This window comes from Rhipicephalus sanguineus, chromosome 5 (assembly GCF_013339695.2).
Source record: "Rhipicephalus sanguineus isolate Rsan-2018 chromosome 5, BIME_Rsan_1.4, whole genome shotgun sequence".
NCBI lineage: Eukaryota > Metazoa > Arthropoda > Arachnida > Ixodida > Ixodidae > Rhipicephalus > Rhipicephalus sanguineus.
This window is the reverse complement of record NC_051180.1, coordinates 1,698,143-1,715,588: the sequence shown is the minus strand read 5'-3', so window position 1 is coordinate 1,715,588 and position 17,446 is coordinate 1,698,143. Positions and strand designations below refer to the sequence as shown.

Here is a 17,446-nt window from a genome sequence, read left to right as displayed (position 1 = left end):
ATGACAGAGATTCGCGAAAAGAAGAAGGCCGCGCCTAGGATATTTTGGAGCCACCTAAAAGCGCTGGGTAGGAAGTCTGTCACAATGCAACATATGGTAGATGAAGGAGGAAATAAATTGGAAGGATATGAAGCACTAGGTTACATCCGACAGATAACGGCCGATTCGTTTAAAAAGGTCCCCCAGGGGATTCCCCCGGTGAGTAAAAGTACGCAAAGCAGTGCAACCGACGAAGATGTAGTACTAGAGAATTTCAATTGGAAGAAGGCCGAAGGAAAAATTCCTAAGCGCACTACTCCGGGCTTAGATGGGGTTCCCGTCAGCCTCATTAACGAACTCGGACATAACACTAAAGAAGCACTGCTGAAAGCTGTAGAAAAGTGCTTACAGGAGAGGGAAATACCAGACAGTTGGCGAAAAAGTAGAATGACCTTAATCTATAAAGGCAAGGGAGAAAAGGATAACATTCGCTCGTATAGACCGCTAACAATTACATCGGTGCTATACAGGTTGGTGATGCAGGCAGTAAAATTAAAAATAGAAGCGTGGGTAGAACAAAATGATATTTTGGGAGAACTTCAGAATGGATTTCGAATCGACAGGCGGTTAGACGATAATCTGTTTGTTCTTACCCAGTGTATAGAAATATCTAAAATAGAAAACAGGCCCTTATACGTAGCTTATCTAGATATCACCGGGGCGTATGACAACGTTAATCAGGAAATTTTGTGGGATATATTGAAGGAAGTGGGCATGGGTGACGACTGTGTACAGCTTTTGAGGGAAATATACCGAGAAAATACAGTTTGTATAGAATGGGAAGGAATAAGTAGCAAGGACAGCGTTGAAATTAGCAAGGGGCTGAGACAGGGATGCCCTTTGTCCCCGCTGTTATTCATGCTGTACATGGCGAGGATGGAAAAACGCTAGAAGGTAGCAACATTGGATTTAATTTGTCACACAAACAGGCCGGAGCGATGGTTGAGCAGAAGCTTCCAGGTCTATTTTATGCTGATGATATTGTCTTATTTGCGGACAGTCAAGATGATATACAGCGACTGGCAGATATATGCGGAAGGGAGTGTGAGGCTCTGGGACTAGGATTTAGTGCAACAAAATGTGGATTGATGGTATTCAATGATCACGGAGACCATACGGTATTAATACAGGGCCAAAAAATACCGAGGGTAAGCGAGTACAAGTACCTAGGGGTATGGGTAAATGAGGGGGATAGATATATGGAGGTACAAGAGAAAGCATCGGTAGCAAAGGGAAAGAGGAATGCTGCAATTATGAAGCACAGAGCTTTATGGGGATACAATAGGTACGAGGTGCTTCGAGGGCTGTGGAAGGGTGTGATGGTTCCGGGGCTTACATTTGGGAACTCAGTGGTGTGCATGAAGTCAGAGGTGCAATCAGGAATGGATGTAAATCAAAGGACGGTGGGCCGCCTCGCGTTGGGCGCTCACGGGAAGACGACAAATGAGGCGGTAAAGGGTGATATGGGATGGACAGGCTTTGAAGTGAGGGAAGCGCAGAGCAAAATGAGATTCGAAGAGAGGCTGAGGAAAATGAAGGAGAGTAGATGGGCAGAGAAGGTTTTCAGGTATTTGTATAGAAAAAGCGTTGACACGCAGTGGAGAAAAAGAACTAGGAGGCTCACCAGTAAATATACGGCTGGCAGTGCGGGCGATATGGCAACAAGGAGCATTAAGCGGAAGGTCAGAGAGGCGGAGAGGACTTATTGGATGACAGCGATGGAAAAGAAGCCGGCTCTGAGTAACTACCGAAAAGGAAAAAACGAAATAAGGAAGGAAAGGTTTTATGATAATTCAAGGGGAAGCGCTTTACTGTTTGAAGCAAGGTCGGGCTGCCTTAGAACGCGTAGTTATAAAGCGAGATTCAGTAACGAAGAAGAACAATGTACATGCTGCGGGGGAACCAAGGAAACGATGGAACATGTACTGATTGAATGTGGCGATATTCACCCAGGTGTACGTGTGGGCACGAGTCTACATGAGGCCTTGGGTTTTAGGGACAACGATGGAGGGCTGAACACGTCCGCGATAGAAATAAGTAAGAGACGGTTGGAGTGTTGGTGGCAGAAAAGTAGAGATAAAGTACAAAAATAAATAATTGGGGAAAAGAAAAGGTCATTCTGCCTTAAGAGGCAGAGAGATGGACCGTGAATTTATATTTTTTGGTATAATAACATAGATTTAATCAATGTAGATAAGGCATTACGACAACATGAAACAAGGAAGTTTTTTTTCTTCTTTCTTTTTTTTTTCGCCTTCGAGCCTGGTGGCAGACATGTCACCGCCCCGTTTTAAAGGGGACGCTCATAGCATCCATCCATCCATCGTTGCAGATGCGTGCTCTAGTCCCCCCACCCCTCTCTCGCCTCGCGACGCCGACGCTCCGCGCTCGCTGCGTTGCAGATGCGTGCTCTAGTACCCCCCCCCCCCCCCCCCCCTTCTCGCCTCGCGAGGCCGACGCAGGCAGCGTCTGCTAGCGAGTTTCTTGATTGAAAAAAATTGGCCGCGTATCTGCGTGCTTCGCTGCAAATGTCGTCTAAAGACGATAGAAGTGGCGCTGCGTGAGATATGGACGCCATCTGGCAGTACGTCGGGAAACATGAGTGCTGTGTTGCGCGCTGGTAGTCCCGGCGCAGCGGCAGGCGAAGACCGGCGGTGACCGACGCGACCGGCGGCGACGCCGGCCAGCCCGAACACGCGGTTTGGCGAGATGCGCCGAAGGAGAAGAAACGTCCGCACTCAACGAGTACTCTCCACAAACTCTTATTTACACGTCGCCTGGGTAAAACAGGAATGCCAGAGCGGCGCCCCTGTCATTCGTACAACGCAATACTGAACCGAAACCGAAACACAACCTGAGCTTGTGCAAAGGGCACTGAGATGACAAGTGTCAGCGCAGTCGCATTTTCAGCGCAGCTTAAGAAACTAGGGTCTTTAAAATTGCGTATCTATGTATCTTCTATTAAAGGAACACACCACCTAATATTTACCTAATGATGTTGCGCCTCAGATATGCGTAATATTTACTTTTGGATCGATAACGTGCACAAGTATGAACAGCCGTACCAGTTCAAGATGGGTGGGCGGTATCAAGTGGTTCAAGTTTGGCCGGGTGGCTGAATCGAGTGACGTGCCGACAAACAGAAAGACAGACAGACCAAAATTTTTGCGTTTAAATTCCCCAAGAAAGACTATCGTCTTTAAAAACCGACTGCTCGCGCTGCACAACCGTTCACTGACCACCCCGTATATGTAGGCACTGGATTTTGACCTCCAAAGTAGTGCCTATGTGAGATTTCTCCTGTGCGTGATTAAACAATAAAAATTCACAGCGTACATGTAAAATTAAAGTGATCTGCAAGTCGCCATGACCCTCATCGACCCTTTAGTATATACGCGCCCGATATCACGTCGTTGATGATGTACTGGGCAGAATTCACGGAAGATTCACATATGGCACGTGTCATTGGTGGAAGGCAATCGTTCGATTTAGTGCGGCGACGTACGCTAGGGGGACCGTTGTAATGAAGAGGCCACGTAAACCAACAGTACAATAAAAGTTTGATGTTTAATATATACACGGTGTTCTCACGTGTTTACTTAGTCATATACTGGGCGAATTACTCGGAGTATTCACAGTTTACCGATGATTCCCTCCGGAGCTTCGGCCCACTCATCATCATTCACCCCGTGGATATGCTGTGGATTTTTTCATTGGATTCACAGTGCATTAGTGTTCCTTGTTGTTTAGCACTGAATTTTCCTTTTTGGATTCGGTATCACCAGTGCGCTTTGTTTATCAAGTGGTGGTGGTTGCTGCACATAGTATACACTACGCATGACCTTCTGGTATCTTTTCTGTATAGAGAGTGGAGTGACTGAATAAATTATGTCACTTGAGAGTACCGCTTTGTACTGTGTCACTTGGTATTTAAAAAAAAAGCAGTATGGGTTCAAAATTTCGGAGAATCATTTTCGGCAAAGAGAACATCCCCACGCTTTGCTCCCTGTTCGTAAGCTTCAAAGACTACTTGCTTCACCTGCAACTGAAAATTGCACAAACTCGCATCTTGAGACCGAACTGAGCGGGCGCAAGGGCAACGAAACATGGCAGTCGGCTGCGACAGCGTCAGTGGGTGCCCTCGCATACCGATGGCGCATACCAGAAGTGACGAAGCGACGCTCGGTGACGATCGTGCTCACTATGCTTTCTGGCACTGCCCGTTGGTGTTTTTGGCGTCCACCGGCGACGTTTGTGCATCGCTGGAAACGCGAGGAAGTTTTCGAATAAGGACCGGAAAAAATGGGGCCCCGAAGAAATAGCGTCCAAGCCAATGCGCATGCGGAAGACACAACCAGCGTTGGAGTTTTGCGTCGGGCACGCTTCGTCTGGAATTTAGCAAAGCCTCCCCCGAAAGCTTTGCCCCAAACAAACATGGCGGCACCCATGTTAAGTAATGTGGACTCACTGAATCATTGGTGATTACCAACGAAGTCATTATCACTACGCCAATCCAAAATAAAAAAAATGAAGATTACGTGTGCCTGGAGGCGAAAATGTCTGAGGCCCGTGTGCTTAGATTTAGGTGAACGTTAAAGAACTGCAGGTGGTCGAAATTTCCGGAGCCCTCCACTACGGCGTCTCTCATAATCATATAGTCGTTTTGGGACGTTAAACCCTAGATATTATTACCATTATTAGAATACGTGTGCCGAAGGCAGGTTCCTCATTCCAAGCTACGATGAATTCTTATTCATCGTAGCTTGCCCTTCCGGCCATGCGTTCCCTGATTCCCCTTCCTCCGGTGCTCGCATCCTTCTCCGTCTCTCAGCTATTTCGTAGACGGAGCATAGAAAATTGAGCTTGTTGAGTTAGTGAAGCATGAAAGCTTGTTAATCGCCATCTAGTCTTCGCACTGTCAAATTGTAAATGCACGCCAAGTTTCCAAAAATGCGCACTTTTATACCGTGGACGAAAGAAAGAAAAAAAGGTGTCTAATAGCCAAGGCTTGGCGTATATCCATAGCGGTGGAAGCGCATACGTGAACTAAGCTTCGATTCACTTGCATAAAGACAAAATTAAGTGCCTAAGTAGTTATCTCTAACGTAGTTCCGCAGGCATTTCACAGGCGACGTCACCATACCTGATCATGCACAGATGAGTACTGTCCTTTCCCCCCACTTTCACTCGATCTTGTGTGGTTGTCTTCTGTTTGTCTTCTGTTTGTACATACACGCCTTACCCTCTTTAAGGAGCAGCGGCGGCTGCATTTTCGATGGAGGCGAAAATGTTTGAGGCCCGTGTACTTAGGTTTAGGTGCACGTTAAAGAACTCCAGGCGGTCTAATTTTCCGGAGCCCTCCACTACGGCGTCTCTCATAATCATATCGTGGTTTTGAGATGTTAAACCTTAGATATTATTATTTATTACCTCTTTAAGGAGGGGAATTAGCGGTTTGCAGGGAAACACGGAATTTAAAACTCAGAGTGGACGCAGCCTGCGCTATTGTGATACGCTTGGTGCTTGGATAACATAAATAACATAACATAACATAACATACATAACATAACATAACAAAGCTGACTTTGAAAAAATTACACCATCTCCGCTAATGGGGACCATGAGGCGATGCGAAGCAGCGTTTCGGCATGTCGAGCCCGCGTTTCAGAGGGGAAGTGGAGAGGGGAGAGGGGGAGGGAAGGTGGAGAGAAAGTGGGAGAGAGAAAGGGGAGAGTGGAAGGGGGAGAGGAAGGAGAGAGGGGGAAAGTGGGAGAGGGGAAGTAGTGAGAGGGGAGGGGAAGGTGGGAGGGTAAGGGGAGAAGGGGAATTTGGGAGAGGAGGTGTGTGGAGAGGGTTCGCGCATGCGCAGTAGGGGAGGTCACGCCGCACACCACCACCACACCTCCGATTTGAACTCCGCCATAAGATGCTTCGCATCTAAAACGTACTCACGCTGCAGGAGGACTTCTTTCCCTCCACGTACCCAGCGCAGAGCATGGATGCAGTTATTTTATTGTAGTTCTTGTAGGCTCGCACGCACTTGTCGTGTGACCACACGGGCAGCATGACTTCCATCAGCACGTCCGAATGGCGGCCCTCTTAGAAACACCAAAAGAACGTGACACCAGTCAATGTATAGTTAATGCAGAAGAGTTAGAAATGTATAGTTAATGCAGATGTGCTTAACATTTATTCGCCTGCTTAGCAAATTGACTAACTAGGAGAGATCGTAAAGAGATAAAAACCATGGACATCACTGGCGCAGCCGGGCGGCTGAAGGGGGGGGGAGGTTTCAATTCCCCCCCTCCCCGCGGCTACATGCGTATATATACACGCACAAATACAAACGCACAAACTAACATGCACAAAATAAGGTTGAAACGCCCCCCCACCCCAAGAAAAGAGAGAGAGATAGATGAAAAGGAAACGCAGCCCGTTAGCCTGGCGCGAGTGACCGGTTTGCTACCCTGCACAGCGGTGAGAAAATAGGGGTAATAAAGAGGACAGAGAGAGAGATAAAATGAAAACGAAAAAAATTCGGCAGATCCCACGTACCGTGGGAGTCGATGTTATGCGAAGCATGTGGCGGGTAGGTGACTGTGGCGTAACTTTTTTTGCAGAGCGACGCGTTACAAAATGGCGCTAAAGATATGTTTAAATTTTATACGCACAGATATATATGTTGAAGAGCCGCATATGTGTCCCGAGAACGCACGCACGTTTCACGAACTCGCGTGCATGTGTGGAAGAAGTTATTGACAGTTCTTGAACAAGGGCATCATCACCGTGATCAATGAGCACCAGCAGCTGGTCATGACTTGTTATAGGATCCGGTCGTGATCGTGGTGACGAGGGGTCCATGTGTAGTGAAGTATGTGGTATAGTAGAGCTGTTGGATTTCTAGGATGCCTCGGTTCCTACACCTACACCCGTTCATTACGTCATATTTTAGCATAAAAAAGCGACACACGGCTCTTGCCTGCTTAGTGTGAACAAGGAACCCGTATGGGTCCCGAAACGTCTCTGTGTTTTTCACCTTGACTTGGTCAGTGACCGCATCTACATCCTCATGCTCGGTCATTTCGTCGACAAATCGGCTGTCGACAGAGCTGGCAACAAGTAGGAACCTGAAGCCACCCTTCGCGTTGGTGAGGTATAGGCCGTCGATGCTGGTAGGCCTGGATAGTGCTACGTGGACCAACATCAGTGGATGGTGTTTGTCGTATTCGTAGACTACCTGGGCGTATATGGCCTACGTAGCCTATTCTACAAAACGGCTGTCACTCAATCTGGCATCATCCTCGGTCAGCATGAGGCCATCGCCCAGCCTCGTGAGAAATGAAGTGGACACTGCGTCGCTCTTTCGGACTAAGTGCAATTTACGGTGCGGTGATGCGGATATCATATGTAACTTTCGTTAATGTATTCCTCCGGGGTCGAGCATTGCTTCAATATAGCTTGCTAAATCATATGAATACAAACGTAATGTTTGTTAGACTGCAATAAAAGCGGAGCCAACACTGGAACTACAGACGTTAATCTGATATGATGCATGTGTCGTAGGAGTACACATCGTAGGAGTATCATGTAGTGTTTATTGCTTTGTTGTAAAATTAGATAGCAAGCACCACAACCACAATTGGCGTTGCACCGATATTACGCCTGCGTAGGCTGTTTTTCCAAACCAGTTTATAGACCTGGCATGGCTCAGTGGTAGAATACCTGATTGCCACGCAGAATGCTTGGGTTCGATTCCTGCAGGGATCCTAATTTTCATGCATTCCATTCCATTCGTTGAGTCAACGCTGCCATTGTTGGTTTTCCTTAACGCTCTAAGTTACCAATGTCCGTTCTCGCCGTTCCTGGGTAGATATAAACTGTCAATCACCTGTGGTGCATACCCGTACGCCGCCGCCCCTGGTAAATGGGTATGTGCCACACGTGTCTAATGGAAAGGGTTTGACGACGTACGCGACAGGATTTTAACGTTATTCATGTCATGACCCGGCAATCATATTCGTCAAATCCTCTCACCCTCCCATGCAAATTTTGGTCTTCACCAAGTTAAGGAGGCGATCATGAGAGCACCCAGGCGTAGGCGGCTAGATAGATAGATAGATACGTAGATAGAAACGCTCAAAGTGCCAGAGGTTCGCTAAGAAATGCTTCGCATTTAAAACACACGCACACACACACGCCAGACGTTCCAATCAGAGACGCTACTGATGGACATCATTACTACTCCACATTTTTGTTAGTGTTTTGTCATTTGCAGTCAAGAAAGTGATAGGTTCTGTACAGACGTATCAATAAGGTAATTACCGCGTGTTGCTGATGACGGTGTTACACGCCTTTAAGAGAGAGAAGTGACATGGGAAAGGTTAATGGGGCTGATACCTGTCGATTAACCTGCACTGAGGATAGGATGTAGCGCCACTCAACGCCGCAACGTACGGACGCTATGTCGGCACCAGGCCCGTAGCCAGGAATTTTTTTCGGGGGGGCGGGGGGGGGGGCACTTGCTGATAACACTGACTATTTGCGAAAAAACACCTATTTTCCTTGTTTATTTTGCTATAAAAATACCTACTTCACCAATATTTCGGTGGGGGCCCAGGCCCCTAGCCCCCCCCCCCCCCCACTACGGGCCTGGTCGGCACACTCATCCGGCGCCTTCGTGCAGGCTGCAAAAGAAGAGAAAAAGACAACTCACAGGGTTCCTTATGCATTCACCTAAGACGGCTCGAAGGTAAAAGCCATCTTCTCCTCCTTCTTATCAGTCGATGTACTAATCCTCCCCCGCATCCCTCCGAAATATTTCCACACCTAACGTGGTCTTCCACTGCTTTCGTGATCGGCCTACCTTTTACTAAGTCACGATGTCATGAGATGACTTCATCGCGTGACGTCATGATTACGTCACACATTTGGCGGTCTGTGACGTCATGGGGTGACGTCATCGCGCGATTATATTTGTTTATTTATTTATTTAAAGATTCCTTACAGGCCTCGTTAGAGGCATTGGGTAAGGGGGGCATCACAAAAAATACATGAGCACATATAATGAATACATATCATACAGGATGAAATGGCTCAAAGCACACATATCCTTTTTTAAACACATTGAAATAATGGCTAAAAATAACTGTAGAGGCGAAAAGTAAAAATGAGTATTTCAACGGTGTAAATAATTAATACAATTTATAGAAACGTCAACTGACACATTTCGTACACGCGCAGGTAATGCACAGTAAAAAAAACAAAAACATACGAGTACAATGAACGAGCAAGAAGAAATAACCAAGTCATACATAAGAGAGCCAATAAAACACACACAACGAGAAAAAAAAGGCGTTATACATTTTGTCGAGGTTATGCGGAGGAATGTGAAATGATGAGTTGACGAAATTTATCGATATTTTTTTCGGACACAATAGAATCGGGAAGTGCATTCCACAGCCGAATGGCTGTGGAATGCACTCATGTTAGCATCACTCATGTTGACGCCGGCGCCGCGGGACGCCGCAGACGGTCAATTTTCGCATTTGATGAGGCATCGAAGGCTTCCGCCTTAATAAACACGGGCGGCGCGCGCTCGAGGCGCGAATAGCGCAAGCCAGGCACGCGCAGTTCGGCTCGAGAAGCCTGCGACGCTGGTTCTTCCGTCTGGCGCTCCGCTGCGACCTTGCGATTCGCAATACAGTGAACTATATGAGAGCGGTAGTGTGCTCAGTGCGCGGCAGCTGCAACAGGGAAGGTGTCGCCGCCGATGTCAACTGGTGCCGTATTCTGAGATGATCGCGAAAGGTGACAGTGTCCTCTTGCGTGACGTATAGTCTGACGTGCTCAATAACTGAATCAACTGCTTTGTTAATGATGTCATCATTGCACTTGCCGTTGGTGATATCGAACGTCTCACAACACAAGAATGATTGCACTGTACTAGCGCAGAGCGACCCAAGTGTCTTTTTTTTAATTTGTTTGCAAGTACACCGGCTTCTAGGAGGCGGCTAGGCTTGGATCTGGCTATCCCGAGATATAAGAAGTGTGGAACGTGCCTGCAACGTTTCCTGTGTAGTTGCTTAAAGCGCAGTATAGTATTTAATAAATGCAGCCTTGTGTGAAATGTATTTTTCTTGAGAGTTTGACACGGCGTACTCAAAGACAGGGTTGCCGTTGGGGGCTACACTGCGCCAGATTTGCTACTTTACGACACCGTCTGAAAATCAATATTTCAGGTTGGCTCCATGACTACTTTCTGGCTACTTTTGAACTTCCGTTTTGGCGCATTAGGTAGGCATTTTTGTTATTATTTCGAGATCAAATACAATGTTTAGAAGCTTTCCTGTCGTGTCAGACGATGCATGCGCGTCCTGCTCACACAAGCATGTTGGTGCACATCGAGGCATCCCAACGCAACGTGCGGCGCGCATTTACACCAGAACACAGCGAATTCAATGCGTGCCGCCATATTTAGACTGCGCGTCGCGCCATCTGTCGCAAGCGCGGCGAAGCAACACCCAGGACTGCCATGCTAGCAGACGCTCCGCAAATCAAACGCGAAACTTCCCAACTTCAGTCCGACGGTAAGCATGTGTCGCGCTTTTCCTCGCCTGGAAATTTGTGCTGTTTCCTTGTGAAACGTCGAGAAGACCATACTCGACTGTGCAGAATGTCTACAGCACGTGCAGTGCAGACTGCGGAAGCAACTTCATCAGGTACGTACGCCGTTACATTTGTACAAAACGGGCGTGCTGTGTGCGCGCGTGAGTCGCAATATCTCCTATTATTGGCATGCAGCCTGCGAAAGAGTACAGCAATGATTTGGTACCGCATACTGCAGGTTGCGCACTAAGTTTTGTGAGAACTCGGCATTTCTGCGCGGATCACGTAATAATTAGCGTACGCTTTGCAGATAGTTTTGCAGAACGAGATTTTTCCTGCACAAGCGCTCTTACAGCCATGTGTCTTGCTCACAAAAGCGTGTAATCACAGCATTCCCCCGCAGTATCGTTCATCGATCCCTTTTGGAAACTGTCTGCGCGACTTTGGTAACGATGAAGCTTTCCAAAGAAACTGAAGTACCGTTAGTAAACATGATAGTGTGCACGGACGGATCTCGATGTCCCTTATTACAAGCGTGCTGTGCGAAGACATGGCGAAAATTTAGCTGTCCGAGACAGCGCCCAGGGGCGTAGCCAGAACTTTTTCTTCGATATGGGAGGGAGGGGAGGTCTCAGATTCCTTTCATGTATGCTCGTGCGTGTGTTTGTATGTGCGCGCGTATATGTGTGTACACACACAAGATGTAAAAACTTAGGGGGGGGGGGGTGGAGGCGAGTGGTGTTTAGAGAGAGAGATAAAGAGAAGGAATGTAGGAAAGGTGTTGAACCCCCCTAAACTGCTTCCCTGGCTATGGCCCTGCTTGAGCTTTTAATAATAGTAACTATTACCTGTGTCTATGATGTGAAGGGCATTGGTGTAAGTACTGTTTACTTATGTGTCACTGCTATGTATTCTGTGCAGATGCGTTATGTCCACCCAAATTCGGGGACATCAAGGACTGGCAGGAGAACATGAAGCTCTGGCCACCTGTTCAAGAACACCACATTATCTACTACCTTTTAAAGACGAAGGCATGTGACCTCGAATATATGAATGCCATCAAAAGCACTGAAGCATACAACTACGTCGAAAGTGGGAAAGTAGGCTGCTTGCTTGTACACGAGGACACAGCCACGCACTACATCTTCATCAAAGGAGACGTTGAAAAGTCCCAGGCACTAAGTGCACCCATACACAAAGCTTGGGTCTGCCTTCAACCCAGCGGCAGTGTCGTCACAGGAGACTGCTCTTGTATGGCTGGTGCAGCACGGGCTTGCAGCCATATGGGTACGTTGTTTTACATGTTACCACCCTATGCATCACAATGCCACTCAACTTGGCTGTCTGAATTATAGACTTCAGTTTTGCGAGATGCCCCTTGTCGAAATGCTAAATAAACTAAAAAAAACTTGCGTACTATTGTGAACCATGCTTTAGCTACGCACACTTTTTTTCAAGGTCACTTCGACATTTTTGAACTTGCCTTTGGCACTCTTTTCATTGAAAATGGGTAAAAAATTACTAAGAAGTTTGTATAAAATTGTGTTCATAAAAGAAAATGAAGTTTATAAACCATTCGTAGCTACTGTACAGTCATGATAGCAAAGACGTATAAAATTACCAAAACTACAACTTCATCCCCTTATAGCGTATCGGAGCAGGTATTCAGGCACATGTATGACAGGTATTCTGGCTACAGAGAAGAGCTAGGTGTACCTTACTAATATGAAGTGTAAATGTGTTTCATTTAAACTATTATTCAATACAATGAATATTTCGCATTAATTTTAGTCTACGGCACTTCACCTAATGGAAGATTACCATCATTTTTTAAGATCAATATCAGTATTGCAGGAGTTTTCAATGCGTGCCACTGGAAGGTTTTTATAAATGGAACAACTCTTGTTCCAGGAGCTCTTCTTTGGAAGACAGAGTTTGATAGAGTGCCGAGTGGAATCGTGGCACTAAGAAGAATGTACTCCCTGGGCAAATAGAAGAAATGGACTTCACACTAAGAAGACGAATGGAGTCTGAGAAACCAAATAGGGGGCAACGTCATCTGGAATTTCAAATGTTTAAGGACCATAATTAACTTCTGAAAAGCTTTGAAACATGTCCATTGAAAGGTTTTGCCTTAGTACGGGGTACCATTTTAAACACAATACTAAATGCTCCACATGTAGATCCTACAAATGAGACTCGAATATTGCAGTGCACCATCTCATGGCCTTCACAGTGATATAGGACCTGACAACTGCGAGTGCTCTGCCAAATTTAACAAAAGATATGTAGACATACCCAGTGTGTCGGAACGGAACGAAAACCGAAAGCAAAAAACGAAAAAAACGATATTTTTCACCGGAACGAAAACGTAACCGAAACTTTATCTATTATTTCGTTCCGGAGTAAAACCGAAATTTTTTCAATCGTTTTTCGGCTCACAAGAAAACTTCGCAATCCTGAACAACTGAGCTCATGCAATGTGAGCATATCTCAGAGTACAGTTTTAGCGCGTACCTCAGGCAGGAATTCCGACGCAAAGATGTGTTGAAATTGTGCGAGAAACAAAAACAGTGGCAACCAGAGATGTTTATATTAACGGAAGTGGACTTTTTCGCGCCTGTCACGCAGGCCAAAGTGGAGAGGGCATCGTCGGCGCAGAAGTTTGTTACAGCGAAAGCTGTTATGAGATCACAACAGCTGAATTTGGCGCCATAGTTGTCCACCGCCGCCGGTGTCCGTGACCGCTATCGCGTGAAATAAGAAAAAATTAAATGAGAAACAAATGTCTAAGATCCGTTGTGATTTTAACCCGCGCCCTCTGCGTGGCAGTCGGGTCTTCCACCACAGTGCCACGCTGTTGCTTGTAACTCCTTCGCAAAAATATTCTACACACGCGTCATGTCGGACAAGGAATCATGTTAACATATGCAATATAGCGTGGCAGAAGAGTAAAATAACAACCAGTAATCACACAATGTTAATAGCGCAAAGAGTGTGTGGTTTAATGCTTCCCGCCAGTGTTGCGGAGTTGCCACTCCTGAATTGGAATGACTCCGGAATCATTCCACATTTTTGCGACCCCGCAATGGAATGCGGACAAAGCTTGGAGGAATGTAATGGGAATGACATTAAGAGCCTTTTGTACGGAATGGAATGGGAATGGAATTACGTCTTTTTCCGAAAATAGAGCACGTTTTCGTCTACGTGCTGTTTTTCAAACTTCAAACATTAGTAAGTTAGAGCCTCGAATTTAACAATAAAGCAGTATTCTTAACATGGTTTGGCTGATTACAAGAACGCCACATTTATAAGCAACGCGCCTACTACAAACCTAGGCATAAGTTAGTGTACAAACAAATGCATTATCCCAGGAGATACTGAAGGGAGAAACAAATTACCCCTGCGCGTTGGTTCTCATTGATACCCCAAAACGAAAGTGGCGATACTCTATGCACAGCCTGATCTTTATCTCACGAGCAGTTTAGTACCTGACATACGTAAATAACCTTTTGCGACAAGGAAGACATTGCATACCTGCGCACAGGCGAACACAGAAAGTTCTCCTCACCCCATCCATGCTTGCGAGGCGCGCTTGACAAGCGTGAGTGCTGACGAGCAGTGCGGCCCAGTGTTCCGTATTCGATGGAAAGGCACAAGGTGCGCGAGCGGTGCACTGTTCCAACTAATACCAGCAGATCTGGAGGGTTATGTTCCCCATTAACCAAATCTTAGTTTCTCCGTATTCACGACCGCTCCAGGCGCGCGGCAAAACTGCTTAGTCTTCTTGACTACATCTTTTTTCAGCATAAAAATACGCTATGTCGTCATTTTAGTATTAACACATTTAAGCTTAAACAATATAAAACATCACCATTCGTTCAAACATGCTGACCATGAAAATACTATAGGTAGCGGGAGGACTGCCCCTATGGGAATTAGTAGGGTGGTTATACTGCACGAGATATGTCACCAAGCTAATATCCCTCGGCCTTGGTAACGTGTTTTGCGTATTTTTGCAGTTCTTAATGCATCTGATGAACATCAGCTTTGTGGGGCGTTCATTCTTGACCCGATAAAACTATCAAGGTGCCTTTCCTACGTTGAGGAATTACAGGAATGGAATTAGCTGCTAGGCCATTCCAGGAGTGGGAATGGGCTAAGTTTTTTCATTCCGAGGAATTGAAAGGAATGGAATTGCGGTAAGTTCAAATTCCCCGGAATGGCATTGGAATAGAATGGAGGCGCCCATGCCGCAACACTGCTTCGCACCCACTGCAAAGTGCTCAGTCATAATTCTTCATCATCATCGGCCACAGTACAAAGTGCACATAATGCCTTACAGATGTGTAGCGGGTACCACGATTTTCCGAAGAATGACGAAAAATGACCTAGTGCAAACTTGGCTACTGCAGAAAAATTATGATTATTTATGGCGTAGTGGGACCTTACACGTGTACTTGTATTAGTTGGCCCAAGAGACAATACAACGGGCTCTACTAAGTCCCCTCCTCCAGTTTTGGCTGTGACTGTGCTGCGTGTTCCGCGCAGGCCTGGCGATCTTTTTTATCAGAACAGCGGTCTCGCACATCAGAGAGTACACTCAATGACGTGCTGCTTCTGAGATTGTGCTCACTCTCTTGACTCAAAGCATTGAGCCCACTAAAACAGTTCATATTTGCCTTTTGAGAAAATAAATACTATGACTTTGAAATTAATACTGGTTTGTGCTAGTTGGTAGGAATTCGTGGTACAGTTATTTCCGCTCCCCTGAAGAGCGTGTTTTACCCTTGTCCCACTTTCTTAAGAGGAGGGAAAGTAGCTACATCACAAATCCAATGTTTTTTTATGATTACCTTAACTTCAAATTTTTGCATAAAAAAACCGTTACGTACCATTACGGAATATTTTTTTTTTCGTTCCGGAAAAGAAACGGAACGGAACTTTTTGCGTCGGAACCAAACTAAAACCGAAACGAAAAACATTTCGTTCCGACACCCTGGACATACCTCTAAATGCTCAGCTTAGATTTGCAAAAGGAACAGTGGAGCAACGTGACAGTGTATGAGAAGGCAGCAGAAAAGTAAGAATTACTGCATCAATGACCTCTAAAATTCCAAAGCGCAAGCAAACTTTGCCATAAAAAGCATTAGCACGCCTTCTGAAGCCTACCTTCCAAGGCAACAAGGCAATTGTGCATGGTACACAGTGTGAACCTCTAGCCAGGGAAGTATTTAAGCAAGAAACTGGTCTAATTGTGGCAAGATCAGGAACTATAGTGTCTCAAAGAGATCCATACCTATCTGCAAACCCTGATGGACTAGTTGGCACAGATGCTATAATTAAGTGTCCCTGCATAGAAGACTGCTCCTCTCTAATAGAAAGTGGAAAATATGATGTAAGGAAAGGGGATGATGGATATTTCCTTTCCACGTCAGGCAGGGGGGGGGGGTTACTATAGTCAGGTACAATTCACCATGTATTGTTGCCAAATGAATCATTGTTTCTTCTATGTCTGGACCAGGAGGAAAACAGTTCTCGTTAATGTGAACTATGACCCGGAATACCTGAGCTCCATCCTTACGAGAGTGCGCAACTTTCACTTTTCATTGTACCTTCCGGCCCTGGTAGACGACTCTGCGACTCAAATCTCGACAGCACTTAAAGCATATGCCATGTTTCTAAGCACTGCTGTGTAAATAATATCAACAAGGATAGTTACCTTGCGGTGTATTTATTTTAAATAATTTATTATGCTTTTTGTAGGTAGTATGCGAGGGATTATTCGTCAGCTGCCAGCTCGTGAAAAGATCATGTGCTACGTGACGCCCAACAGGCAGAAAAAGAGTGTTCCACACTCGTCGTCATGGCTGCGATCGGCGCTGACTAACACTCCAAGGTTTAAATGCACATATATACTTCATAAAGTGGACGAGGGGATGACCGCCGACGTAGCTCAGTGGTAGAGCATCCGACGCGTTATTCGAAGGTCGCAGGTTCGGTCCCTGCCGGCGGCAAGTTATCTTTACGTCCACTTTACTTTCTTCACATTTATATTCTAATTGCTACAAATAACGCCCCCTATACTTTCCTTGGCATTATTGTCTGTTAGTTCTCATTAATATTGTGTCCAACAAAGAAAAACGAGCCCTTAAAAAGTCACCTTCTTTCCTTCATTCATAGCGAGGGTCTCGTTCTGGCAGACTTTATGCCTTCAGGTAGTATGCGAGGGATTAATGGTCAGCTGCCAGCTCGTAAAAAAGATCATGTGCTACGTGACGCCAACAGGCAGAAAAAGTGCTCCACACTCGCCGTCATGGCTGCGATCGGCGCTGACTAACACTCCAAAGTTTAAATGCGCATATATACTTCATAAAGCGGACGAGGGGATGACCGCCGACGTAGCTCAGTGGTAGAGCATCGGACGCGTTATTCGAAGGTCGCAGGTTCGGTCCCTGCCGGCGGCAAGTTATCTTTTCATCCACTTTTTTTTCAACATTTACCTTACATTTACTACTAATAACATCCCCTATACTTTCCTTGGCACTATTGTCTGTTAGTGCTCATTAATACTATGTATACAGAGTCACACGACAAGGGGAGCTTGTACACTACACCTGTGGCACAGTCAGTGGCTGGGCTCCGGTGGCTCACACCGCATCCTACCTTCTTTCTCTCATCCTTTTCTTCTGCCTTCTTGCTGTCGCGTGCTCAAATTCCTCCCATCTGATTAGGCACGCAAAAAACTACTTGGGCACGAAACCTGCCTGCTATATACGTTCTTCAATTCATGAGACATTTT

General features: G+C 46.0%; 1 protein-coding gene across 1 annotated transcript in view; it reads right to left on the bottom strand.

Annotated features, from left to right (window-relative positions):
- The window catches only part of LOC119393119 (anionic trypsin-2-like), a 140,638-nt gene that overhangs the window by 47,946 nt on the left and 75,246 nt on the right, over positions 1 to 17,446 (bottom strand). The window contains exon 5 of the mRNA XM_037659944.2: positions 5,992 to 6,137. Coding sequence (XP_037515872.1) covers positions 5,992 to 6,137 — 146 coding nt within the window. The remainder of the gene's footprint in view (positions 1 to 5,991; positions 6,138 to 17,446) is intronic.